The sequence below is a fragment of the Rhipicephalus sanguineus genome, chromosome 4 (genome assembly GCF_013339695.2).
Source record: "Rhipicephalus sanguineus isolate Rsan-2018 chromosome 4, BIME_Rsan_1.4, whole genome shotgun sequence".
Lineage (NCBI taxonomy): Eukaryota > Metazoa > Arthropoda > Arachnida > Ixodida > Ixodidae > Rhipicephalus > Rhipicephalus sanguineus.
The window spans coordinates 52,200,025-52,221,844 of record NC_051179.1 but is presented as its reverse complement, the minus strand read 5'-3'; the positions used below and the strand labels follow the sequence as shown (position 1 = coordinate 52,221,844).

The following is a 21,820-nucleotide window of genomic DNA, read 5'->3' as shown; positions in this document are numbered from 1 at the left end:
TTGGCAGTGCTGCCATGTTTTTCGGAGGCGCGAATGCCTCGCCGGCGAAGCTTGCCGTGCAAGTTGGACAGCTCTCGCGCATGCAGCGACGGCCGACGTTCTGCGACACCGCGCCGTTGCGGCAGGCTTGCCGCTAGCGTGAGCGGGCCATATAACATCTGCCAACGGGCACGACGAGCGCAGAACGGAAGAGAACACAACTAGCACACGCAATGCCGCAGGCACGGAGGAAGAAATGGCAGGTAGCACGGCACAAGCGCAAGGGCACAACCAGCCACCAGCCAACACAAACTCGTCACATAGGTTTGTTTACACATCCGCCGCGTTAATGTCGGCGTCGCGAAGCGCTCGCATCTCGCTCAGTCGCGCGGCATGCACTTTAAAATTGATTTTAAATATGTTCTAGGCTATATTGGCCCTTGATATTTCATAGACGTTGTGTACGGCTCCACATACATCTATTTCACTCAATATCTCGCCTCCGAAATTTTGTGTCGTTGTCCCTTAATGAGTGTTGTTGTTGGACAATTTTTTTAATAAAAACAGCAGTAACTGTAACGGTATAAAAAAGTAACAGTGTTATACAGTTACAAGTTCTTCTAACTTAAATGTAACTAGTTAGAGTTACAAGTTACTGAAAAAGGTAACTAGTTACCGGTAACGCATTACTAGTAACTAGTTATTGCCCAAGGTTGCTTTATTGTACAGTGCTCCTCTATTGAAACATGATACTCGAAGCGCATGGCTGCTGGTGGTGAGGGGGACAGTAAGGGCAAGAGCGTTCGTGATGCATGGTGACTGCGTTCAGTTAAAGGTCTCAAGTCCGTGGTTCTCAGTGATGCTGGCGGAATACTGCTTGCCACGGCTTCAAAACTCTGTACTCACGTGCCACACTGTGTGAAGCTGCTGGAGCGGGCGGACACATGTTATGAAGCGTTGCAGCGCTCCGCCGGTGCCACCGAGAACCACAGACTGAACGACTGTTTTGTGGATGCAGTTATTACCATGCGTCACAAGGCTCTCGCCGTCACCCTCACTGCCATCAGCTATGCGCTCTGAGTATCTTGTTTCAATCGCCGTGAACTGTACCTTGTAAACACTAGCGAGCCCTCGAGTTCGACTCCATTTTACAGGTTAGCGGCTAGTGTCGTGTTGCTGTGCTCAAAGGTGAGGGTTTGATTCCCAGCCTTGGTGGTCGCATTTCAGTGGGAGTGCAATGAAAAAGTACTTGTATAGTTAGGCTTAAATGCATGTGAATCCAGATTAGAGCACTGCACTGGCCCGGGCCGGGCCGTCCGAAGCGTTTTCCGGCGGGCCCGGGCCGGGCTCGGGCTTGAAATTGTGGGCCTGGGCCGGGCCCGGGCTTGAGGCTGCGGGCCGTGATGGACTCGGGCCCGCTCATTAAAAGGCCTAAGTCGGGCCTTCGAGCACCCGCGAACGTTATGCATTGCATGGTCTAATGCATTCTGTGCCAAGCTGAAGTGACACATGCAAAGAGCTGCGGCTGTTAGTAAAGCTTAGCAAAGAAAATGGAAAAACAGATGAAGTTCTATTTTTTTTTCACCAGTATAGATATATTATATTTATACTGGTGCGTTTATTTTATGCTGTATGCTCATGAATTCACATGCGTATATATATATATATATATATATTCGTATGCTAGATGACCTGATAGGACAAAATCATACCCGCGTCCTAGGACTTAACAGCGAAACAGCTTAACCGCTGAGCTACCACTGCGGGCAAAGCAAAATTTCGATGCATATATACACCGGATTTCCCGTCCGATCGCCCGCTACAAAGCACAAGGCATCATTAATAATCATCATCAACAACTAATATCCTCTAGAGGGCCCTGGCCGAGCCTGGTCATGAACTGGCGCGCCCTGGATAAGTTTAGTAATGAACGCCCGGGCCAGGCCCGGGCTTGGAACCACGGGCCCGGGCTGGGTCTTGTACCACACCCGGGCCCAGGCCGGGCCTGGGCTTTGCACCACGGGCCCGGGCTGGGCTCAGGCTTCATAAAGTGGGCCCGGGCCGGGCCCGGGCTGGAAAATCAGGCCCGCGCAGTGCTCTACTCCAGATTGCCGGGCAGTGATCCAGTCTCCCACTATAGCATGCCTGATAGTCTTATTGTGGTAGAATTTTCGTGCTTGTGTGAGTGGGTTTCACTGTTGAATGCAGGTTTTGAGGTGGCCCTTGCTGATCTATGCACTTGGTGTTCGTGGAATATTTTGATTCAGGAAAATATGTACCGTTCGTTTATTGAGTCCACATATCTGTGCCTGCAGATTGCTTTCTTTTATGTGTTGTTTATCTCACCATGCGTAATGGCCATGTTGCCTTGTTAACCAAACCGAAGGGCTGTTATGTAATCTCAACGCTATTCGCGTAGAGTTGAGCGGTAGTCTAAAATTTCTGGCGGTGAAAATAAAGGATGAAGAGAACCTGGGGGTCTTTCGGGAAGTCACTGCCGTAACTCTCGCCGCCATGAGCAACGCACTGGAGAAGGCCGACGCGGAAACCAAGGAGGATGTCTCCGAGGCCCCGGCATCTTGTACGGCGGAAGACATGGAAGACGGCGAAGAGAATGAGGAGGCCAAAGAGGAGGATGATGAAGAGAATGGCAGCAAGGAGAGCGGGGATGCCAAGGCCCCCATGCTCAAGAACAGCTATCGCGAGGACCAGTGGAGCCCCCTGAACCCAGAGGGGCGCAAGCAGTACGACCGGCAGTTTTTGCTCATGCTCCAGGGAGAGCCCATGTCTCTGACGAAGCCGTTCGGCCTGCCCAACCTAGACATCATCAAGGACACGGTACATACTCTTGCTCTCTCATGTCACCTTTTCGTGGAATTAACGCTCAGATCTGTAGGATGATGAAGAGAATGGCAGCAAGGAGAGCGGAGATGCCAAGGCCCCCATGCTCAAGCTCAGCTATTGCAAGGACCAGTGGAGCCCCCTGAACCCAGAGGGGCGCAAGCAGTACGACCGGCAGTTTTTGCTCATGCTCCAGGGAAAGCCCATGTGTCTGAAAAAGCTGTCCGGCCTGCCCAAGCTAGACATCATCACGGACACGGTATGTACTCTTGCTCTCTCATGTCACCTTTTCGTGGCATTAACGCTCAAATCTGTGGCTTTCACTTTGCCGATGCCTCAGCCAGTATCTTGAGGCACATTAGTGAGCTGAAAGTACGAAAGAAAGGGAATCATTCGAGTTACTTGTTTATTTGTTCAGCACAACAAATTAAACCAACAGACAACAACAGCAAGGAAAGCATAGGGGACACTATTTGTTTTTAACTATAGGGTGTGTTCAGATAAGAACGTTGGCGCATGTCCGTGGACCTCTTCACTTTTGACGAAAAAAAAAGTATTTTGCTGCTCGAGTCCCCAAGGCTATGAAAACATTCTTAGTTTCACAAAAAAAATAACTTCGCCTTAGTCAAAAAAATTTGGAAGTATCCACTTCCAAAAAGCGAGCGCTTAGCGCTATCTGAACAAGCATAAGAAAAAGATTAGCTGAAAGTGGAATTTCCAGAGTATAAAAAGATTTGGATAACGCCCTGTTCATGAGCTTTATGCCAGAAGAAACTCTCTCCATCTTGGAAACTGCTTCAGCCTCTTCAAACAGATCGTCGTAAAATGTACAGACGCATCTGCGTCTGTCAAAAATTTTGTCCCCGAGCAAAATGCTGCTGAGGAGCTAAACTTAGCCATATACTCAACAGAAATTTCCCCTCTGAAGATGGCGGTGAACGGAAACGTCATTGTCAAACGTCCTACGCCAGGCACAAGAAGGCAGAGATCGTGGGTGCCGTCACCAGGACACTTTCTGTGTAGACCCAGTCTTCCTTCAATGCCCCTCTCGCGTCCTGTGTGCATTAGGGCTGGAGAAATCATTGCATGCAAAACCCCAACTCGAGTGTGCATCTAGACGAATATTTTGCCATAATTGGTTTCGCCAAGAACAATACTATGATAAGTACAAACATGCATTGTACAAATTTGCACTTTAAAGGAACTCTTCATCTTTTTTCCGTCAATTTTATGTTTCGTGAACGCGAGAGAACGTATTTAAGACCTAAAAATCATGGTAATGGCAACTATAGCTATATGCTCGCTCATTTAAGTTGTTCGGCGGGAATGTCAATTGGGGCACTTTGGTGGCTTTGTGATTCCGACCTCACAAAAATAATGCAACATGTTTTTACAGATTAAGTTATAGCACGCACTGGACTTTAATTCTGGGGAGATTAAAGAAAATCGAAGATGGCTTTTTTTTTTTAATTGCATTTCAAAGTATTGCATTTTTAGAGACATGCCTTCACTTATACATTTTTGGTTTTCGTTTGACATCATTCTCGGCAATCATATTTAACATAATTGTTAAACTAATGTGTGGTAACACTCTGGGAAGTTTTGGAAATTTTGAGTATTATAGACACGAAGCAAAAAAATCTGAAACTAAAGCATTATTGAGCAATGTTCCATATTTACGATTTTTTTCCCATAAAATAAAGGCAACAAAACTGCATGATAACAACATTTGGTAAAGATACGTTAGTCGTAGTATGCGAAGAAAAATTTTGAGGCTCACAGCTAGAATAGTTATTTTGTAGGACCTCGTCAAAATCCCATTTTTGCGCAATTTGCAAAATGCAGTTCTGCTGAGTAGAGACTTCCAAATTTGTTTGTCTAGGGCGAAGTCTTTTTTCGCAAAAATAAGAATGGTTTCATAACTATATAGTACTTATAGACTCTTACAGGACTCGACCAGCAAATATATTTTTTTCAGCGAAATTGAAGGGGGTGTGCGGACATGCACCGACGTTCTTATCTGAACACACCCTGTAGTGTTATGATTATGACCTAATTTGAAAGGAGCTGCCACGGTGGTCTAGTGGTTATGGCGCTCGACTGCTGACCCAAAGGTCGTGGGATCGAATCCCGGCCGCCGCGGCTGCATTTTCGATGGAGCCGAGAATGTTTGAGGCCTGTGTACTTAGATTTAGGTGCACGTTAAAGAACCCTAGGTGGTTGAAATTTCCGGAGCCCTCCAGTACGGCGCCGCTCATAATCAAATCATGGTTTTGGGACGTTAAACCCCAGATATTATTATTATTAATTTGAAAGGAATTAAAGTGAATGAAAAAAGCGACCCTTCTGTCGGTGGGATTTGAACCCACAACCTTATCTACCAATTGAGTGACGGAGGGCATTCCCTTGTCCTCTTTGTTCCCTTGCTCCCCCTCCTTTTATTTAGCGCAGCCTCAGGTGGCGCCTCACGGAAGATTAAACAGTTGTTAAATTGCACCCACTCGTTTTTGTTGTGTTTTCCGTGTTTTCAATGAGCATTTTTCTGTACCACCTATGCAGCACAAAGTTCCCCAATCATCGCTCTTTTTTTGCGACAGGCCATGCTGCACAAGCTTCCCAACCTTCCGCGAGGAGGCCCATACCAGGGCAGTGGCGAGACTTCAATAGGTGGTGGCCCCAGCAGAGGAGCCATGGTTCGTGGTGCCCACCCCGAGCACTTGTTCATGCCTCCGTACGCGCGTAACAGCGTGCGTGGTGGCGGACCCAGCAGGAGGCAGAGCCAGCCTGGCTGCAGTGGGGACAAGCCCAAGAAGGTCATCACCCTGTCGAGCTCGCTCCACCCTGGAGCTGCTTGCGGAGCTGTCAAGCTGCATGTGGCACAAAACGCCTGGAAGCCCTTGCATAAGTCGGCCGCCGAGATTGTGGATGAGGAGGCTGCTTCAGCCAAGGTAGTTGGCGCTTTACAGGGAATTGCTCTCATGGTCTACATTGTGCAGCAGCAGCAGCAGCAGCAGCAGCAGCAGTAGCAGTAGCAGTAGCAGTAGTAGTAGTAGTAGTAGTAGTAGTAGTAGTAGTAGTAGTAGTAGTAGTAGTAGTCGTCGTCGTCGTCGTCGTCGTCGTCACACATGTCACATGTCAACAGTAGGAAGATTTGAATAGCAATAAGGAGCAAATTATAAGCGGTACAATATGTTACATATTAAAATTTACTGTACTTGGCTTGTATAAGCCTGTATAATACGCTTTTAAGTGCTTTCTCTCTCCTTTCATACCAGCAAGCACGCTGAAAGCTACGCAGGGAGGGGGATGACAAGGGGGCAAGAAGATGTGTCCATTCATCAGCACGCACCATGACCTTGAGCACATTCTTTTCATTTTTTCTTCAAACGCGCGGCTTACTTTCAGTGTGATCGCGAGCGCGCACATGGGCATGTGGCGGCATCTTGCAGTGACTACGGTAACTATGCAGCTCACGATGCTCAAATCAGTCAACAGTGTGGACTTTGGGTATATGGCGCAGTAATTTGGTTATATGGCATCCTTTGTAGAGAGACGAGGGGGAGATTTCTAGCTGATTTTGAGAATTAATTGTAAATTCCAGGCCGCATTCTGCATTGTAATGTTTGGCTCGCATGTTCTCAGAAGCCTCAACTATCGATTGACAGCATTTTCTGACCATGCTGAAAAAGTGTTGCAGAACCCCTTTAAGGTTAGAGAGAGAGAGAGACATAACTTTATTTTTGTCCTTGCTGAGGTCATGGGAGGCGGGGGCCGGGAGACTAGCCCTACCGGAGCCCCCCTTCCTCAGGTGGCGGCCAGACCTTGGGTGTTAGACAGTGTGGTGATTTAAGTTCAGCATTGTGGAGTGTGTTGATTTATTAGTGGGAAAGCCATTGGTATCTATCTTCTACTTTCGTGACAAAAGCTTTTCACTATTTAATAATTGCACGGCCAGTCAGCTGTATCACTGGTCATGTTTATAATGCTAGCGGCATTGTGTAAAACTAGAAAGACTCTCAGAAAACCTACTATAACAAGTAAATACTGAATAAATGAAGTCAAATGCAGGACACAGTGAGAAAGAGAAGTGAAAGATGGCAACTCTAAGTAAAACACAGTATTTACGACGAGTGCCTGCATCATCAAAGTGCTAGTCATATAGTACTTATAGAATGCTTTCGAAATGCTGCCAATGCCAGTCTCCATACCCACCACCAGTGTAAAGGACCACATAACTAAATTATTAACATTTACGTATACGTAGGTTTTATAGGTGAACTTGCTCCAGTTTGCATTTTACTTGATGCCAACTGTTCAGGCTCTGAGCAAAGCCATGGGCGAGTCAAACCAAGTGAAGCGGTGGGAGGAGGTGCACCCCTTTGCCATGGGGTGGTCTCCAAGGCCCAGAGATGCAGCATGGCTCCTACAGCGTTTCCGGCAGATAAGAAACACACTGCACAATGAAGATCGTGAGTAACACCTCTACAACTCGTAGGTAGTGCTTGGTCGCATGATAAGAAAAGAGGTATACTGCACATTGGAGGTTCAGTACACTTCCCTATAAACCAGGGGTCTCAAACATGCGGCCCGCGGCCTGTACATAACAGTTCTCGTTCCATTTTTTTGAATGACTTTGTGGCTGTTCGTGACATTGCTAAATGGTGCTCGCATTATTTTCTCGCCTATCGTGATTAATAACGCTTTGTTCGGCTAAGCTACACAGACGTGATTGGTCTTAAGCATATTTTTTTTCATGAGGCACCCCATGACCTTGTGTTGAAACATAACTGTGGAACAAAAACTGTACTGCCGTCCAGATTTTAGTCATTGTGGAGATCGGCATCGATATGTTGCTCGAACGCTGACGTCAGAAATGATCCATATGTGAGATATGGGAAAGGCCTCCTTTTAACTGGCAACGTTAGTTGATTGACATCTTGTTCAAACACCACCCCCCTTCCACTTCCAACTTTTCACTGCCCTGGCCCTTTGCGGGACTAAATTTCATGACTGTGGCCTGGTAGCTGATGTGAGTTTGAAACCCCTTTCTGTCGGAGAGAGGGAGCACACCCTGTGGTTGCAAGGGACTACAAAGGCTGACGACGCTGCCTTGACATTGCATTTTTGGAGGGTCGCGCATGTTTACAACAATCCAAAGAGCAAAAAGGGGGGCATCTTAGGAGCCCTTGTTATAAAGATGCATAATGAAAACACATAGCACATAGCATGTTTATGTATGTAATCATGTATAACTGCCAACTCTTCCAAATACTTAAATTTTACAAATTGGTGTTCTTTCTACAATTTTGTCAATGTTTTCTCAGGTTCTGTGAAAACTAGGTTATGCTCAGTAAAAACTTTGCTGACTGGTTTCTGACCATATGTCTGCCTTCAAGTATTACTTAGAGAGATTATTAAGGTGAAATCCTTAAGTGCCTCATAAGATATGTGACCGTTCGACGGCGGCGGCAACACGCGAGGCAGAAAAATAATCGTCATCATCAGCCACAGTATCGACAAAGACGTTGGCCTTGAAAAAGCGGCGTGCGGTACGAAAAGTAACCTGACATCCCTAGCTCCAATAATGATGATTATGGTAGGTTAACATATACAAGGCATATAGAGTTGCGTGGATATAGATAATGACATACAATGACAAAAGGACATAGATAACACTGATAAAAACTGATAAGACCGATAAGGTCTGATGGGCAGAGATCAATTGCAAACAAAGTGAAGTCAATGCGTAAAAGCTTTTGCTGTCAAAGTGATCTTTGCAATAAATAGGGGATCCCAAGAAGCGTTTCTTAAATAAGCTTGCAAAGTTCACATGATCACCATTGACGCCGCTAAGAAAGTTGTGGTGACCTACCTACTAACAGAGCAAAGGTAATGACGCAGTGCAATTCGAAGAAAACAAGAGGACCGGAAAGAGTGCTCTTTCCGGTCCTCTTGTTTTCTTTGCCTTGCATTGCGTCATTACCTTTTGGACAGTATGAGCCAATTAGGCCAACATGTTTCTAGGGATGGGCGAATATTCGGATGTTTCGAATATTCGAATGAATATTACATTATTTGAATTTGCTTCGATACAAACTTATATTTTTCAAAATTGAAATTTTCGAAGTATTCGAAATGAATTAATATATGTACGTTTGACCGCACATAACCCTCTGTAAAGGTGGTTTCACTGCAGCGTCGGGTTGCTGTACCGTGAAACCACCCATCCAGGGAAAATCTGCACTGCCATGAAGCCACACTTCAAGGTTAAGTGTACATATTTTTTTAAGTTTAAAAGCGTGTTATATGGGCTTCTATGCGCTAAGTATAGTAATTTTTAACTTGTAACGTATTGTACCACTTATAACTTGCACCCTACTGCTATTCAAATTTTGATAGTATTCAAGGTTTCTTCCACTTCATTTCAAACCAAAAAAGTGACATTCACTCATGCCTAGTTCCAATCCTTAAAAATATTGTGCAAGGGTCATGACAAAATTGCTCATTTTTCATAATAATATATGGTACATGCTATTCGAACTATTTGATTCGAAATTATTCGACCAAATCACTATTCGCTTCGGATTCGATTCGAACCTCAAATTTACTATTCACCCATCCCTACATGTTTTATTAAGCTACTAACAGAGCTTTCTTTATAACCTTGAGCTACTCCAAGTTTGTTGGCTGCTGTTTGCTTGCTTTATTCAAAGGTAAATCATCATTAATATCGGATGTGTGTTTGTCTCATGAACAGTACATATTCAAGGTACACCTTTAAAGGGGCCCTGCAACACTTTTCCAGGTAGACATGGAATGACTTTACTGAAGGAACTTATTGCCTCACAAATCGAATGCCGAAAAAATTTTTAGAATTCGTCCAGTACGAGCGGAGTTACAAAGATTTGTCGCACACTGTATAATTGCTTTCTCTCTTCTCTCGCCCCGATGAAAGCACTGGAAACTAAGCAGGGGGAGATGGCACGGAGGAAGAAGGTACGTCACACACGCCTCCTGAACTTGAACACATTCTCTTTTTTTTTTTTTCTTCGAACGCGTACCGTACTTTCAGTGCGATCGCGCGCGCGCATGGGCAAGTGGCGGTCTCTCGCGGCGGCCGCAGTAACTACCGAGTGCGCCATGTTCAAATCAGCCAATGGCGTGGAACCTGCTTGTGACGCCGTAAGCATAATTTTTTGTCAAGAGAAGAGGAAACGATTTTTAGCTGACTTTAAGAATTTATTGTATATTCCAGGTCTCGTGCTGCGCTATAATGTTTGGCTCACATGTTCTTGGGAGCCTCGACTACCGATCGGCAGCGTTTTCTGACCATGCTGAAAAAGTGTTGCAGGGCCCCTTAAGTAAAGTGTTTTTTTCCCCCTTCCACTCTTGGATGTTCCATGAAAGGAACGTTACAATTTTCCTACCGGGATTACCGTATTTACTTGAATCTAGGCCACCGTCGATTGTAGGCCAACCCCAGAAATTCGCAAGGCCAGAAAAAAAAAACTTATTCATGGTCCTCGAATCTAAGCTGACCCCCCCACTTTTCACATCACTTCTCCTAATAAAACATCGGCTTAGATTCGAGTAAATACAGTAGGCTGAAATTAGTTTGCTAAGTTGGCAATAACCCAGTGTTGAGGTGCAGACCAGGAGTAATTTTTTCATCTGTTATTTTTTTTTCTATAGAAGCTTGATAAGTTTTCCTTGTAACATTGTTCTACTTTTAAGTGAATGACATTTATTTGTGTGAACTAAAACCCATATGCCTACAGTGCATACAAGCCAGAAGTGATACCACATCTATGCTTCCAAATGTCCCTAAAGCGTGAAAGAAACTACAATGTCAGTCATATGCTATGCAAGCAAGTCAGCCAACACTGCCCACAAACAGCATATAAGGATGATTTAGCAGTGCTCGTTTACTTTACGGTAAGTGCCGCAATACTGTGTGGTCATGGCCAACATGTAGCTATATTAGTCTGCAAGATCCATGATAACCACTCTCATCATCTCATCACCTTACCATGCTATGGAGCTACTCATGCAGGTAAAACCTTATTGGATCGTGGTAAACTCACATTTAATGGTAATGCCATAGCACAAATGGTATGGTATTACGGGAACTGCTAAAACACTTTATTATTGGTGACCGTATTCAACATGTGGATCAACCTATGGATCACATGTACCCCAGCAATTTTCATCATTAGACCCTTAGCTAGCCATACGAGCTATACTGCACCTTGGTGCTGTCGCATCGCTTTATACACTTTTTAGACAACAATCATTCTCCTTTTTCTTCTTGCTTTAATGGCACAGGGTTAGCGAGAATTATTTTGCAGATCAATGTTGGCCAGCTTATTGCCCAGTATGACTGAGCCCTTTTTCTTGTGTACTTCTTGTGCAGCTGCCAAAGCACCTGCAGCTGCAATTTTGTGAATGAGAAGTCATGGAGGGTCTTGTGTTCGCTGTCAAAGGTGTATTTCAACAGGGTATCTTTGACGGGGCATTTTGACTGGTTTAGAATTCTATCTGTTCATTACTTAATGTGGTGAAACCATATTTTCTTTTCTCTTTAGCCAAGCTGGCTCCTAGAGATGTAGCCAGCAGCCATGTCTACCCGTTCTGTTTGGCAAGGCTCTGCCTTTTTGGTTCTAGTGCGGCCGACAAGGATTACTGCCTTAGTGAAAAGGTAAGTAACTATATATGCAATCAGGCAAGGTTGTGGGTTACCGGATTTCTCTTAACTGTTCATCGTAACGTCGAAGCTGTTCTAGGGCTGCGCCTTGTGACAGATTAGTGTCTGCCTCTCTCACGCTCCAGTTCCCAGATACAGTCATAGATGGTGTAAGTGCCTCAATTGCGGACGAAGCGGTATTTCTAGGTTGCGTTGGCTGGGGAGGTGCGCCGGAGAGGCGAAGAGGCAACTGGCTGTGAGTGTAAGAGCGGGGGTTAATGTACACCTCACCCTTCATGAAAACGGCCAAGACTTCTTGTACACCCGATGAGGCAGAAGCCTTGTCGCGAGCAGCAGTGGGAGTTGGCACAGGAGCGCTTCGCTGTTTAAACAGCTTTCACTGCATGGAACTGGCTTTAGCTTTTCGCTCTCACTTTCATTTATCAAGTTTGTCCCCTCGGCATTCTGCTGAGAGTTTTGCCGTACAGTGTGGCCTGCCGAAAGCTGCAGGAAGAACACAACCACGCGACTTGTGTGCCCTCATAATTCCATCATCAGGTATCAGCCACAGCAGCACTGTGCAAGGGCACAAAGTCATAATCGAGTGCTTTACAGCAAGTCAGCTGCTGCAAAGCTGTGACTTCCCAGGTTTGCACAAGGAAATTTGATCGGAGCCTATGCTGCCAAAGAGAATAGTGTTTGCCTGAGCTAGTTGGTTGTGCATCACGAGGAGGGTTTCCAGCCAAACGCACTGACAAGTACACAAAAGAAAGACACCAGCGATGTGTTGTCTTTATTTTGTGTCCTTGTCAGTGGGTTTGGCTGGAAACTCTCCTCATGATATGCTGCGAAGTTCACTTTGAGAGTGCACTGCGTTGGAAGTGCCAATATAAGAACTCAAGCGTGTAGTACACCAGAAACCTGTTTACACATTTTTAGGGGACCTTAGTGAAAATTAACATCATACTAGCGGCTCCACAAGTGCGGAGACTGCAAGCTATTGTCACACAAAATCTTATTAGAAGTTGAATACAGTCAAACTTCACGTAAACGATCTTCAAGGGACCCCAGGAAAAAGTTCATTAAAGTGAAAGTCCGCTGAACTGAAATAGCTATGTTGCTACTTGTTATTGGGAGCTAAAGAAAGCTTCAGTCCTTAAAAGGAAATTTGAACCCTTTTATTTGCAATGCTGCTTATGGGAATGTGAATATCTGCTTATTTAGCACGTTTTGAAAAATGTAGTATTCTCTTGCTGCACTCGTGCACTCAGGACTGCAGTGGTCATGAAATGAGTCACTGTGTACAAGCTCTCATGAACCTTCTCCGGCACAACACTCTGCTGGGCAGCGAAGGCCTTCATTTTTTCCAAGTATATCAATGCTTCTTTTGCTCAAATTGTTGGGACTTCCTCTACAAGCACTACTTCTTCCTCCTGCTCTTCTTCTTCCTGAGGTAGGACGCTCGCTACAATCTCTTCTGTAGGCAGAAAGGCACATGTCTCAACGCGAGAGTCACAGGTGACATAGTCCTCAATATGCAAGGTGCTGTCTGTACCCAGTCCTTCAGACAATTTCTGATCAATATGACATGAGAGGCATTGGATGGTGTCACAAAATAGGTTTGTTGAACTGAAATGCGCTCTGCACTAATTTCGTTATGCTGAAACGCGTTAGCATTGGGTGCAATCATCAAGGGTGCAACAGCTGCGCCAATTGCGCCAATTTGATACACTTCCTTATTTTTGCGCCAAGCTGAGCCAAAACCGTGAAATTTGCTGAAATTGCGCAACACTGTGCCAAAATGTCTGACCAGCTTCAAAAGTTTCTCAGTTGCGCAAATTTTAGCGAGAAATGGAGGCCGTGTTGGTCATCTGCAGTGTGGGCATCATCATCCAATAAAGACGCGCAGACCTAACCCCCCCCCCTCACCCGCTGTTGAAAAGAAAAAAGTCACAGTTTCACCGCAAGGACGAAGCAATGAATGTGATAGCAACAAATTGTAATATTATACGAAGTGAGGCTGGCAGCAAACTCTTTTGTATCCGATCTCGCGTAACGGTACAAAACGTTGGTGTAAGGGAATGCGGCCGCTCCAGGGAAAGATGCTCTTTCTGCACAGTGTCTTCGCATTGAGGGCGCAGCACGTAGTAGGGTATACGAGCCACCCGCTGATGGCTGCCGAGATAGCGCGCGTGCCAGCGATCGTGACCGCGCCCTTAGAATCAAAGTTCAAAGTTGCTGCTCGAGCGACACCCCTCCCCTCTCGCGTCTTTTCATGCTCGTTCAAGACGGGCGGGGCGTTTCCTCTCTGCTTCGACGGCAGGCCTCCCGAGCGGAGTGGTATTATCGCATGTGCCCTCCGAGCGACGGAGATGGGCTGGCTCGTTTGACCTCTGCTTCAGCCACGTTCGTCGCCCGCACTCGCGCGCTTTTACCCGCGGTAGAACATACTATGCGCAGAGGGATGTTATCAATTTGGACTTTATATGGGACATGACGGCAAAAACTCGTCGAGAGCGTCTATATAAAATAAAAAAGTACAGTGGTTCTCAAATTTCCTGATGCTTGTTTTATTGCGTACAGAACGCTTTTTAAACCACTTTTGCCGCAATACACTGGTGTCCTGCTGAAAAGCGTACTGAGATTTAGAAGCTGTTAGTACCAGCTGTCAGGGATACGGCACATTTTTCCCCTTAATTACTGATTCGTGCACGCGCCAGTACTGGTATGATCGCCGACATCTAAAAAATTATTGACAATCATTTGGAGCTGCTGTGTATGGCGTTTCTGCAGCCTTGAGAGACCAATAGTCAAAAACCTTCGCCAGTTTTATCCACCCCGACTTGCTCCTGCTTTACGAATCTTCCAAATTTCGAGGTTGCCAGGTTCGCAGGTTCACATTAGCATTTGCAGTGCCTCTCGAATTATTTGACAGGCCCTGCATATTCTAATGTGGACTTAGTCACTGTTCGCACTGTTGGGTGGCTCAACACACTGCTTTTATTGAAATAGCAGTGTTCACGTGCACTGTGCACGAATTAGCTGATTTTTAATGGCTTGTACATATTTTTGGTTTCTTTTCTACAAGTAACCCTTCTTTGTTTTACTGCTCCAAGTTTGGCATTTCGGGCTAAAAAATTTAGGTTTTTGTTCGTAACCTGCTCCAAGTTTGGATTTTTGTGCTCCAAAAGCAACATTTTGCTGCTCCAAAAATTGCGCCATATCCTATTTCGGCTGTTGCACCCTTGAATGGTGCTTCCGTGGGGGATATAAAAATGTTCATACAACTGAATAGTTTGTTTAACTGACGTTCTTTCAAGTGGTATTTTACTGTATTATGCCTACAAACCATTGCATAGCCACTCAGTAAAGCTCAGTACTATGCCGATGCAGTTACACCCAGAATATTTTCGGTTTCTGCGCAGTGATTAGTGAAACCATACAAAATGTAGAAACTCACAGGAACATGGATGTGAACATGGAAGTAGTGTCTCTTTGCCTTTGTCTACCTCCTCTAAGCTCTTGACCATGACTGTGAAGTGGCAGTTCTGAGCAGCGACACCTGGCAATTGATGTACGTTCAAACCGATGGATGATGTCGTGTTGATGACACAGCATCGCAGTTTTTGGATGCAACAAGTGGGAAGAAAAACATGAAAGATCAGAAGCCAACATGCATGACCCTATCAAATCTAACAGGACTGGGGTTCCAGAGTGTAAGAGCTGGGAAAACTTAAGGCATATCAATGAGGAGCCATTGAGCATAGGATGGAATGCTGGCGCCAGTGTACGTGGCTGTTGAAATTTTCTCTGCAACTTCAACATTTAGTTGAACATGTAACACGTTACATGCTTCGCAGCACATCATTCCATAAAATATCAGCGTATATATCCTCCAATGGTCAATATACTAGTTAGTCCAAGGTTTCAATTACTCATTCCATAATATAGGCTGCCTTTGAGACATTGCGTATAAGGTTATTTATTGCTTTGCTTTTTTTACACTCACCTTCACACCATTTAATCTGTAGTAGCACATCAACCTTGTGGCCAGGCTAGCATATTATTAACTTCAACAAAAACATTACCTTCTTTGCTTGCCTTTCTTTCCTGTGGCATATATACATAATAACAGACATTCTACGGCCAGTAGTTGACCAGAAGGGTAAATTGCAAGCCTATTTGCTCTCTGTAGTAAGTTTATGTGAATTTCTTGTTCGGATAGCCCATAGAGTGTCTACAAGTAGCCTGAAAGGGCTCTCAAACCACTTCCAATGGTCTAGATAATCATGCTCTTTCTTGAGCAGGTCTGTGGAAGCCATGCTAACAGATGATTCATTGTGCGTGTGGATCACGTGGGCCTTGTAGATTTCCCTGGTGCACTGGTTCTTGTGTCTTTTTAGTACCATTGAATGTAATCTTCGCGCATGTAAGAGAGCTTCATCATATATTTTTGTTCATTGTATTCGTTTTTCCGAGAGTATATATTCCGCTGCAGCAAAATAAAAGCTCGTTGATGTCAGTCAGCGCTTGGTCCCGTCCCTTCTTTCTTTGTCCCATTTTAGCGCTGTTTACCCGTAGTTCAGTGTGTTCCAATAAGCCCGCATTAACACTCTGCAAGAACCTGTTTGTCTACCTGCAGGTATGCGCGCTCTCTGCTTATCCTCCTCGCATAGCGAGGCGGATAAGCACTCGGTTAGGAGGAGAAACAAGCCAACGAAAGGGGCATAGCGAAGGAAAGAGCGAAACGAGCGAGGGCCACTTTTGCGTCACCAAATGCGTTTAACTCCACTATTACGGCACAGTTTCAAAAACTTCTCGCAGCTGCGTGTTTTTTGCAAACTTGCGCAGTTCCTGCAACACCACAACTTAATTTCGACCTCTTGGTGGTATGAGCCCTTTAAATCAAATGCGTGGAACTCTGCTATTTTGGCCTAGTTTCAAAAAATTCTCTCAGCTACATGTTTTTTGCAGTATTGCGCAGGACTGCAACACCACAACTTAATTTCGACCTCTTGGTGGTGTGGGGCCCTTTAAAGGTTGCCTGTATAAAGACCTCTAACCGTTTGTCTGAAGACTTCTTACAGACTGAAATTCGATCTATAAACGTTTGCCTAAAGACTTCTTGCACACAGAAATTCTCGTGCGAGCTGCAAGTGCTGTGCTTTCGATGCACGTTTGCAGGTGAGGCAGGCCTACGGGCGAAGCGACACCCTTCGGGTGTTTGGCTATGCCGTCACTCAAGGCTTTGTGTTTGCCATGGTAGAGCTGAGTGATGACCAGGCAACACTCACTGGGCACCTTGACATTGCGGACGAAAATGACGGAGATGTAGGTGCAGTGACACGACAGTTGTCGTTAAGGCTTGGATTCCGAACATGGGAAGAAGTCGGCTGCATCGTCGACTTGGCCAAGTTTGCACCGACAGAAGGATGTGCTGACAGAAACGATTTGCACTTTGTTGGAAACCGGATCAATCTTAAAGGTAAGACATCAATCTAGAAATGTAATTATGCTCTGAAAAGTCAGAAAATGAACGTGGTAAGAAGTGCAGGAAATCTGAAAATGCATAGAGACAATGCTCTTGAGGAACATGAAATATCCAAAATTGCCAGAAGATTTACTGCACGCGGGAGCGTCTTAATCACAACAGGGTGTGCAGGGCAAATTGAATGTTATTTTACCCTGTTTTGTAGATATTCCTTTCAAGATACAGAAGGTGAGGTTGTCTAAAGAGTCTATAGTGGCTACAGTAATAACGGATACACTGAAATCCTGCAGTGCAGCGAAAAGGCAGTGCAACGTACATGTAAATGAAATACACATTGTTTACTATATGACATTACAATGTGCATTGCATATTATATGAAAGCCTGTGAACTCATTCTGAAACCTTGGCTGTTTAGCTGTAATGGATAATTCCCTGAAGTTACCACTTGCATTCGTTTTTTTTTTTTTGTCCTTCAAGATCTGCAACCGTCTAGGGTCACCTTTATGCCTCTTGGCTCGATTGATGGGACTGATTACAGCTACAGCAAAGCTGTTGCCGCTCCTTGGCAATTGCTGTCATCAAAGTTGCGATCTTGGAGAGCAGCGAAAGTCAACTGCGTAAGAAGTGTCAACGACATCGAAGTTTGTGGATCAGCGGTGTCAACTGATGATGCATGCCTCCTGGTTATTGACCATGCAACCATAGAGCTGGACGTCGTCTTCACAGGATACTATCAGCCTCATACAACATCGTAAGCGGTTGCATTATTTCTTTCATTCTTGTTATCAGTGTCAACCAGGTCAATGTGCACCACCACTGTGGTGCACCATGAGAACTCGGCAGTTAATTGTTTACCAGTCATGGAAGGATTTTTATGGCTTGAAAACAAAAGGTTATTTGTAGGAGCGTTTCACGTGGCCTCATTGGAATAAAAATGTGTATAGTCATCGCATGGTACACTCCCAATGTAGATAAGAAACTTACAATTTGTAAAGTGGACCTGCAGATTGGTCTAGTTGAATATGTTTCGTGGTAGCATTTGCGACGCAAATTTCTTGGTTTGACCCTTGTGTTAGTGCTAAGTTTTATTAACTGCCAAGAATTCATAAATATAAATAATGAGCACTTCTTAGAAGCTAGAACTAGAGAACAAATTCATATCCATACATATCCGTAAATATCTTAGTTATAACTAGTTTGATTCACAACTTTGCATGTAGTTGCACAAACACGAAATAAAAATACGCAAATACCGTCATGAGCTTGGTTGTCGCATTCAGAGCACCTTGTGATAACTGAAGTTTCTGCAATTCTAAATTATTCCTATAATTAAAATGTGTTCCACTGGTTAGGCAAGCCACCAGTGGGACAGCTCACTGCAGCAGGGTGGGAATAGCACTTCAATGGCAGAACACTGAATGATCGGAGTTCCACTAATGGGTATTTGCGAAAATAAAAAGAGAAAAAGTTCTATGCAATAGTGCCCAGAAGACATTTATTGAACTTTTAAGCAAGCTGATCACCCATGAAATGGAAGTCCTTCCTACTGTGCCATGTATGTATTACCACTTCTATGTAAGGTCTTTTTACTCCCTTATCCTAGAATATTCCTCTACAAAACTCTCTGCCTCCGCTTGAGAAAAAGTTGCCCTTCGACAGAAGTGGTCTCTGCATATGAATGACAGTCAGCTGCAATTCCTGAGGAGTGCAGTGTCTTCATAACAAGGAGTGGCGCCATGCTTAATTCAGTAAAGAGAAGGCCGATCTTTGCGTCAAGTGTTGGAGAAAGTGGAAGCTGGTCTTTAAAGACACTTGGTTTAAGGCAATTTAGCTGGCTCCCATCGTTTTTGTGTTCGCTTGTTGCATGCACATTTTCTCTATGTTGTATCATCGGTAAAGCCTTTCAGTGCAAATACTACAAAATAAACACAAATAGAAGGCCAAGCACCACTGAATTATCTGGGTGCAATGCGGTCTTCTTTTGTCTCTTTTATTTGCATTACTATGGCTTCGACTATATGTATGCTCATATAGCCTCAGGTACATGTGCTAGACGATGATTGCCAGACAGACTTCAGTGTTATTAAGTAAGAACTCTCTCTGTGACATCAGAAACTAGCACTTGCCTTCCAATTAATGCCTCACTCGAACTGCTTTTTCTTACATCCAGGCTCAGCGGCCGCAGCTGGTCACATGCACAAAACGCTGGCTCCACAAGACCACCTTTCAATCGCGGCGGTCGCTGCAGGCCTTTCAATCGATTTCACTGAGTGCAACAGTGCGTTGATGCCAGCAAATTCGCAGACACCAAAGACATGCAACAAAGCTAGGTGGTTACTCCACTATACAATGACTCACCATTGCCATATGAGCAACAACTGCAAATCCTTCATGCTATCAAATCGATGCGTGCTGATCTTAACAGCAGTATGTTTTGTTACTGTGTATCACTAATTGAACTGACCACAGAATTTGTATGGAGCAAACAAGTACAAGAGCGACTAAAAAAAAATTTCTATACGCGGTTTTCTTACACTGTGATGCAGCTGTTACTTGATTTTGTTTCACGGTGCTGGCACCAATAAAGAAAACTCGTTTGTGACCTTTCTCATTTTTTCCGCTGCTTTGCAGTCAACATTTTACACATTACAATCGAACTCATATTTGTTGAGTTATTCGCTATGTTGAACATAGTGAACAGTTGTCATACCCCTGGAAATCCCATGCAAAGGCATAGTGCCGCACTCAGCATATATTGAACTCCTGTTGGTATCCACATTCAACACATCAAACACTGCCCCGCTCTGTGCCCCTACAAGTGCACTTGTCCTAACTAGCGTGCAATCGCTTGCATCAAAAGAAATATTCGTGCCGACCAATCGGCTCTGTTTTGGCAGATGCTGTCAAACAGAACATTGAATATGAAAGGCAGTGCAAGCCATCTAGGAAAATGAGCAATCCGTGTGTCTCAGCATGTGGATGGTTCGCACACCAAGAATTTCATTGAATTCCATGATGATGGATTTACTTTGGTAAGCTTCAGCACCTTGTGTTATGCGATGAAGAATGCCAGTATCATAGAGAAAATAACCACCGCACAGTGAAGCTACGTACCTGCGGCCATTTATTATTGGAAAAGGGACTGCCACACTGCTTAATTTTTGCACATTTCACCAAGCAGGTTTAAACAAAAAAAATGTAAGTTGAAGTAAACTTTCACTCCTTCAGCGCGGCTTTACAAAAACACTAAATTTTCATTTTTCTCAATCAGAAGAAACTATCCAAGACATGCAATACAATGATTCAGATAGGCATCTCTCGCATTTCAGTTTGTCGATATGTGAAGTTATCGTGTTCCCCTTCTTGAGTGAAATATAGTATCTGTGTTTGACTTACGTGGCAGCTAATCGCAATTTGTATCCCCCCATTTTGAATAAAACCATTATTCTTTAGTGACCATATATATTTGCTTTATGTGAGAAGAAAAATGACTAATTGGTGAGGTAATAGTTAAAAACAGAAAAGGTAGTAGGAGTAAATACTAATTACAAATTACTGGTAGTTGCCTGTGGCCTGCATGGAGTGCATTATAAAGATGGAGAGTGTGGATCCCTGAAAAGAAAAACTGCCCATAACGTTCACATTAGAAAATTGGAACACTGGTACAGTGTGATAACTCAACTTTGTGCACACACACACACACACAAAAGTGTGACATGCTCCCTTGCCTCCAGCGACTGGAAGACACGGGGGAGCACCCCACTTGTGGACAGTTGGAGAAAGAAAAGGAGGGAGCGATTAACATTCAATAAAGAAACCAAAATAACCACTAATATTTTCACTTGTCTTCAATTTATCTTCTTAGCATTTTTTTTTGCAACTTCTACTGCACCATGATTCACGGCTGATCTCCTGTGGTGGGTTGAGTCGTACCTCTAGGATACAACCAATTAGGAAAGAATGTCGGATTTGATGGAGTTGTTGTACATGGCTTCCAACGGAACTCCCTTTGGGTATCTCTACATTTTGGTTGCGAGGCACACCTCTTCGAAGTGTGGCAACAGCTAGGGCAGTTTAATTTCTTCATATTTTTCCAATAACCAGCCAGTTTCGATTTAATTATTTTGGTAAAACCCTCCCTATAGAAGGCACACTTTCAACTTCCAATGTGTGATCAAAATTTGCATTGAGGCCTGGTAAGGAGCCACAAAAAAGTTTGTAACCTTCTTCAGGTGAATGTCATCAATGTGCTGCAGCGATTGGTTATTTTCAGCGAGAGATAAAACAGGACATTTTAAAAAAAGAGGATTACCTGAACTCTCTTTGGCGAGCCTCGATTTGCCGAACATGACACCCTTTAAAGGTACACATTAACGCTTTTGTAGAGTCGCAACTCTCCGAGGAGATTATACTGATCTCCAAAAAATAGTTAACATGTATCTTTAAAGGGAGTTATAAGTGTGGCAAGTCAGTACTCGTCAAAAGAGTTACAGGTAATCTTTCTTTTTTTTTCAATAGAGTATAAAATGGGCCAATTTAAGTATAAAAACATTGTTTCTGAAGCGATAACAATTGTGTCTCACCAAGAGCGGCATTTAGGTATTTTCTAGGGGTGTGCGAATATTCGAAATTTCGAATATTTTTCGAATAGTGTTTGCTATTCGATTCGATTCGCACTGGAATTTTACTATTCGAACTACTCAAACTTCCCAAAAACAAATACAGTCAACGTCCGATTGAAAGTGACCCCTTCAGAGGTTCAATATGCTTCACCTAATTACACTCTCGTATTGCGGCAAAGCTGCCTTTCCAGCTCCGTTACGGTC

General features: G+C 44.2%; 1 protein-coding gene across 2 annotated transcripts in view; it reads left to right on the top strand.

Annotated features, from left to right (window-relative positions):
- LOC119389993 (uncharacterized) overlaps nt 1-19,486 on the top strand; it is a 53,617-nt gene extending 34,131 nt beyond the window's left edge. The window contains exons 11-18 of one of the 2 annotated variants that reach the window (XM_049414615.1): nt 2,440-2,817; nt 2,876-3,079; nt 5,418-5,768; nt 7,139-7,289; nt 11,406-11,518; nt 16,688-16,988; nt 17,472-17,745; nt 19,165-19,486. In XM_049414615.1, coding sequence (XP_049270572.1) covers nt 2,440-2,817; nt 2,876-3,079; nt 5,418-5,768; nt 7,139-7,289; nt 11,406-11,518; nt 16,688-16,988; nt 17,472-17,745; nt 19,165-19,264 — 1,872 coding nt within the window. In that variant the 3' untranslated portion in view covers nt 19,265-19,486. The remainder of the gene's footprint in view (nt 1-2,439; nt 2,818-2,875; nt 3,080-5,417; nt 5,769-7,138; nt 7,290-11,405; nt 11,519-16,687; nt 16,989-17,471; nt 17,746-19,164) is intronic. The other variant, XM_049414616.1, reaches the window with a different exon arrangement.
- The last annotated feature ends 2,334 nt before the right edge of the window (nt 19,487-21,820 follow it).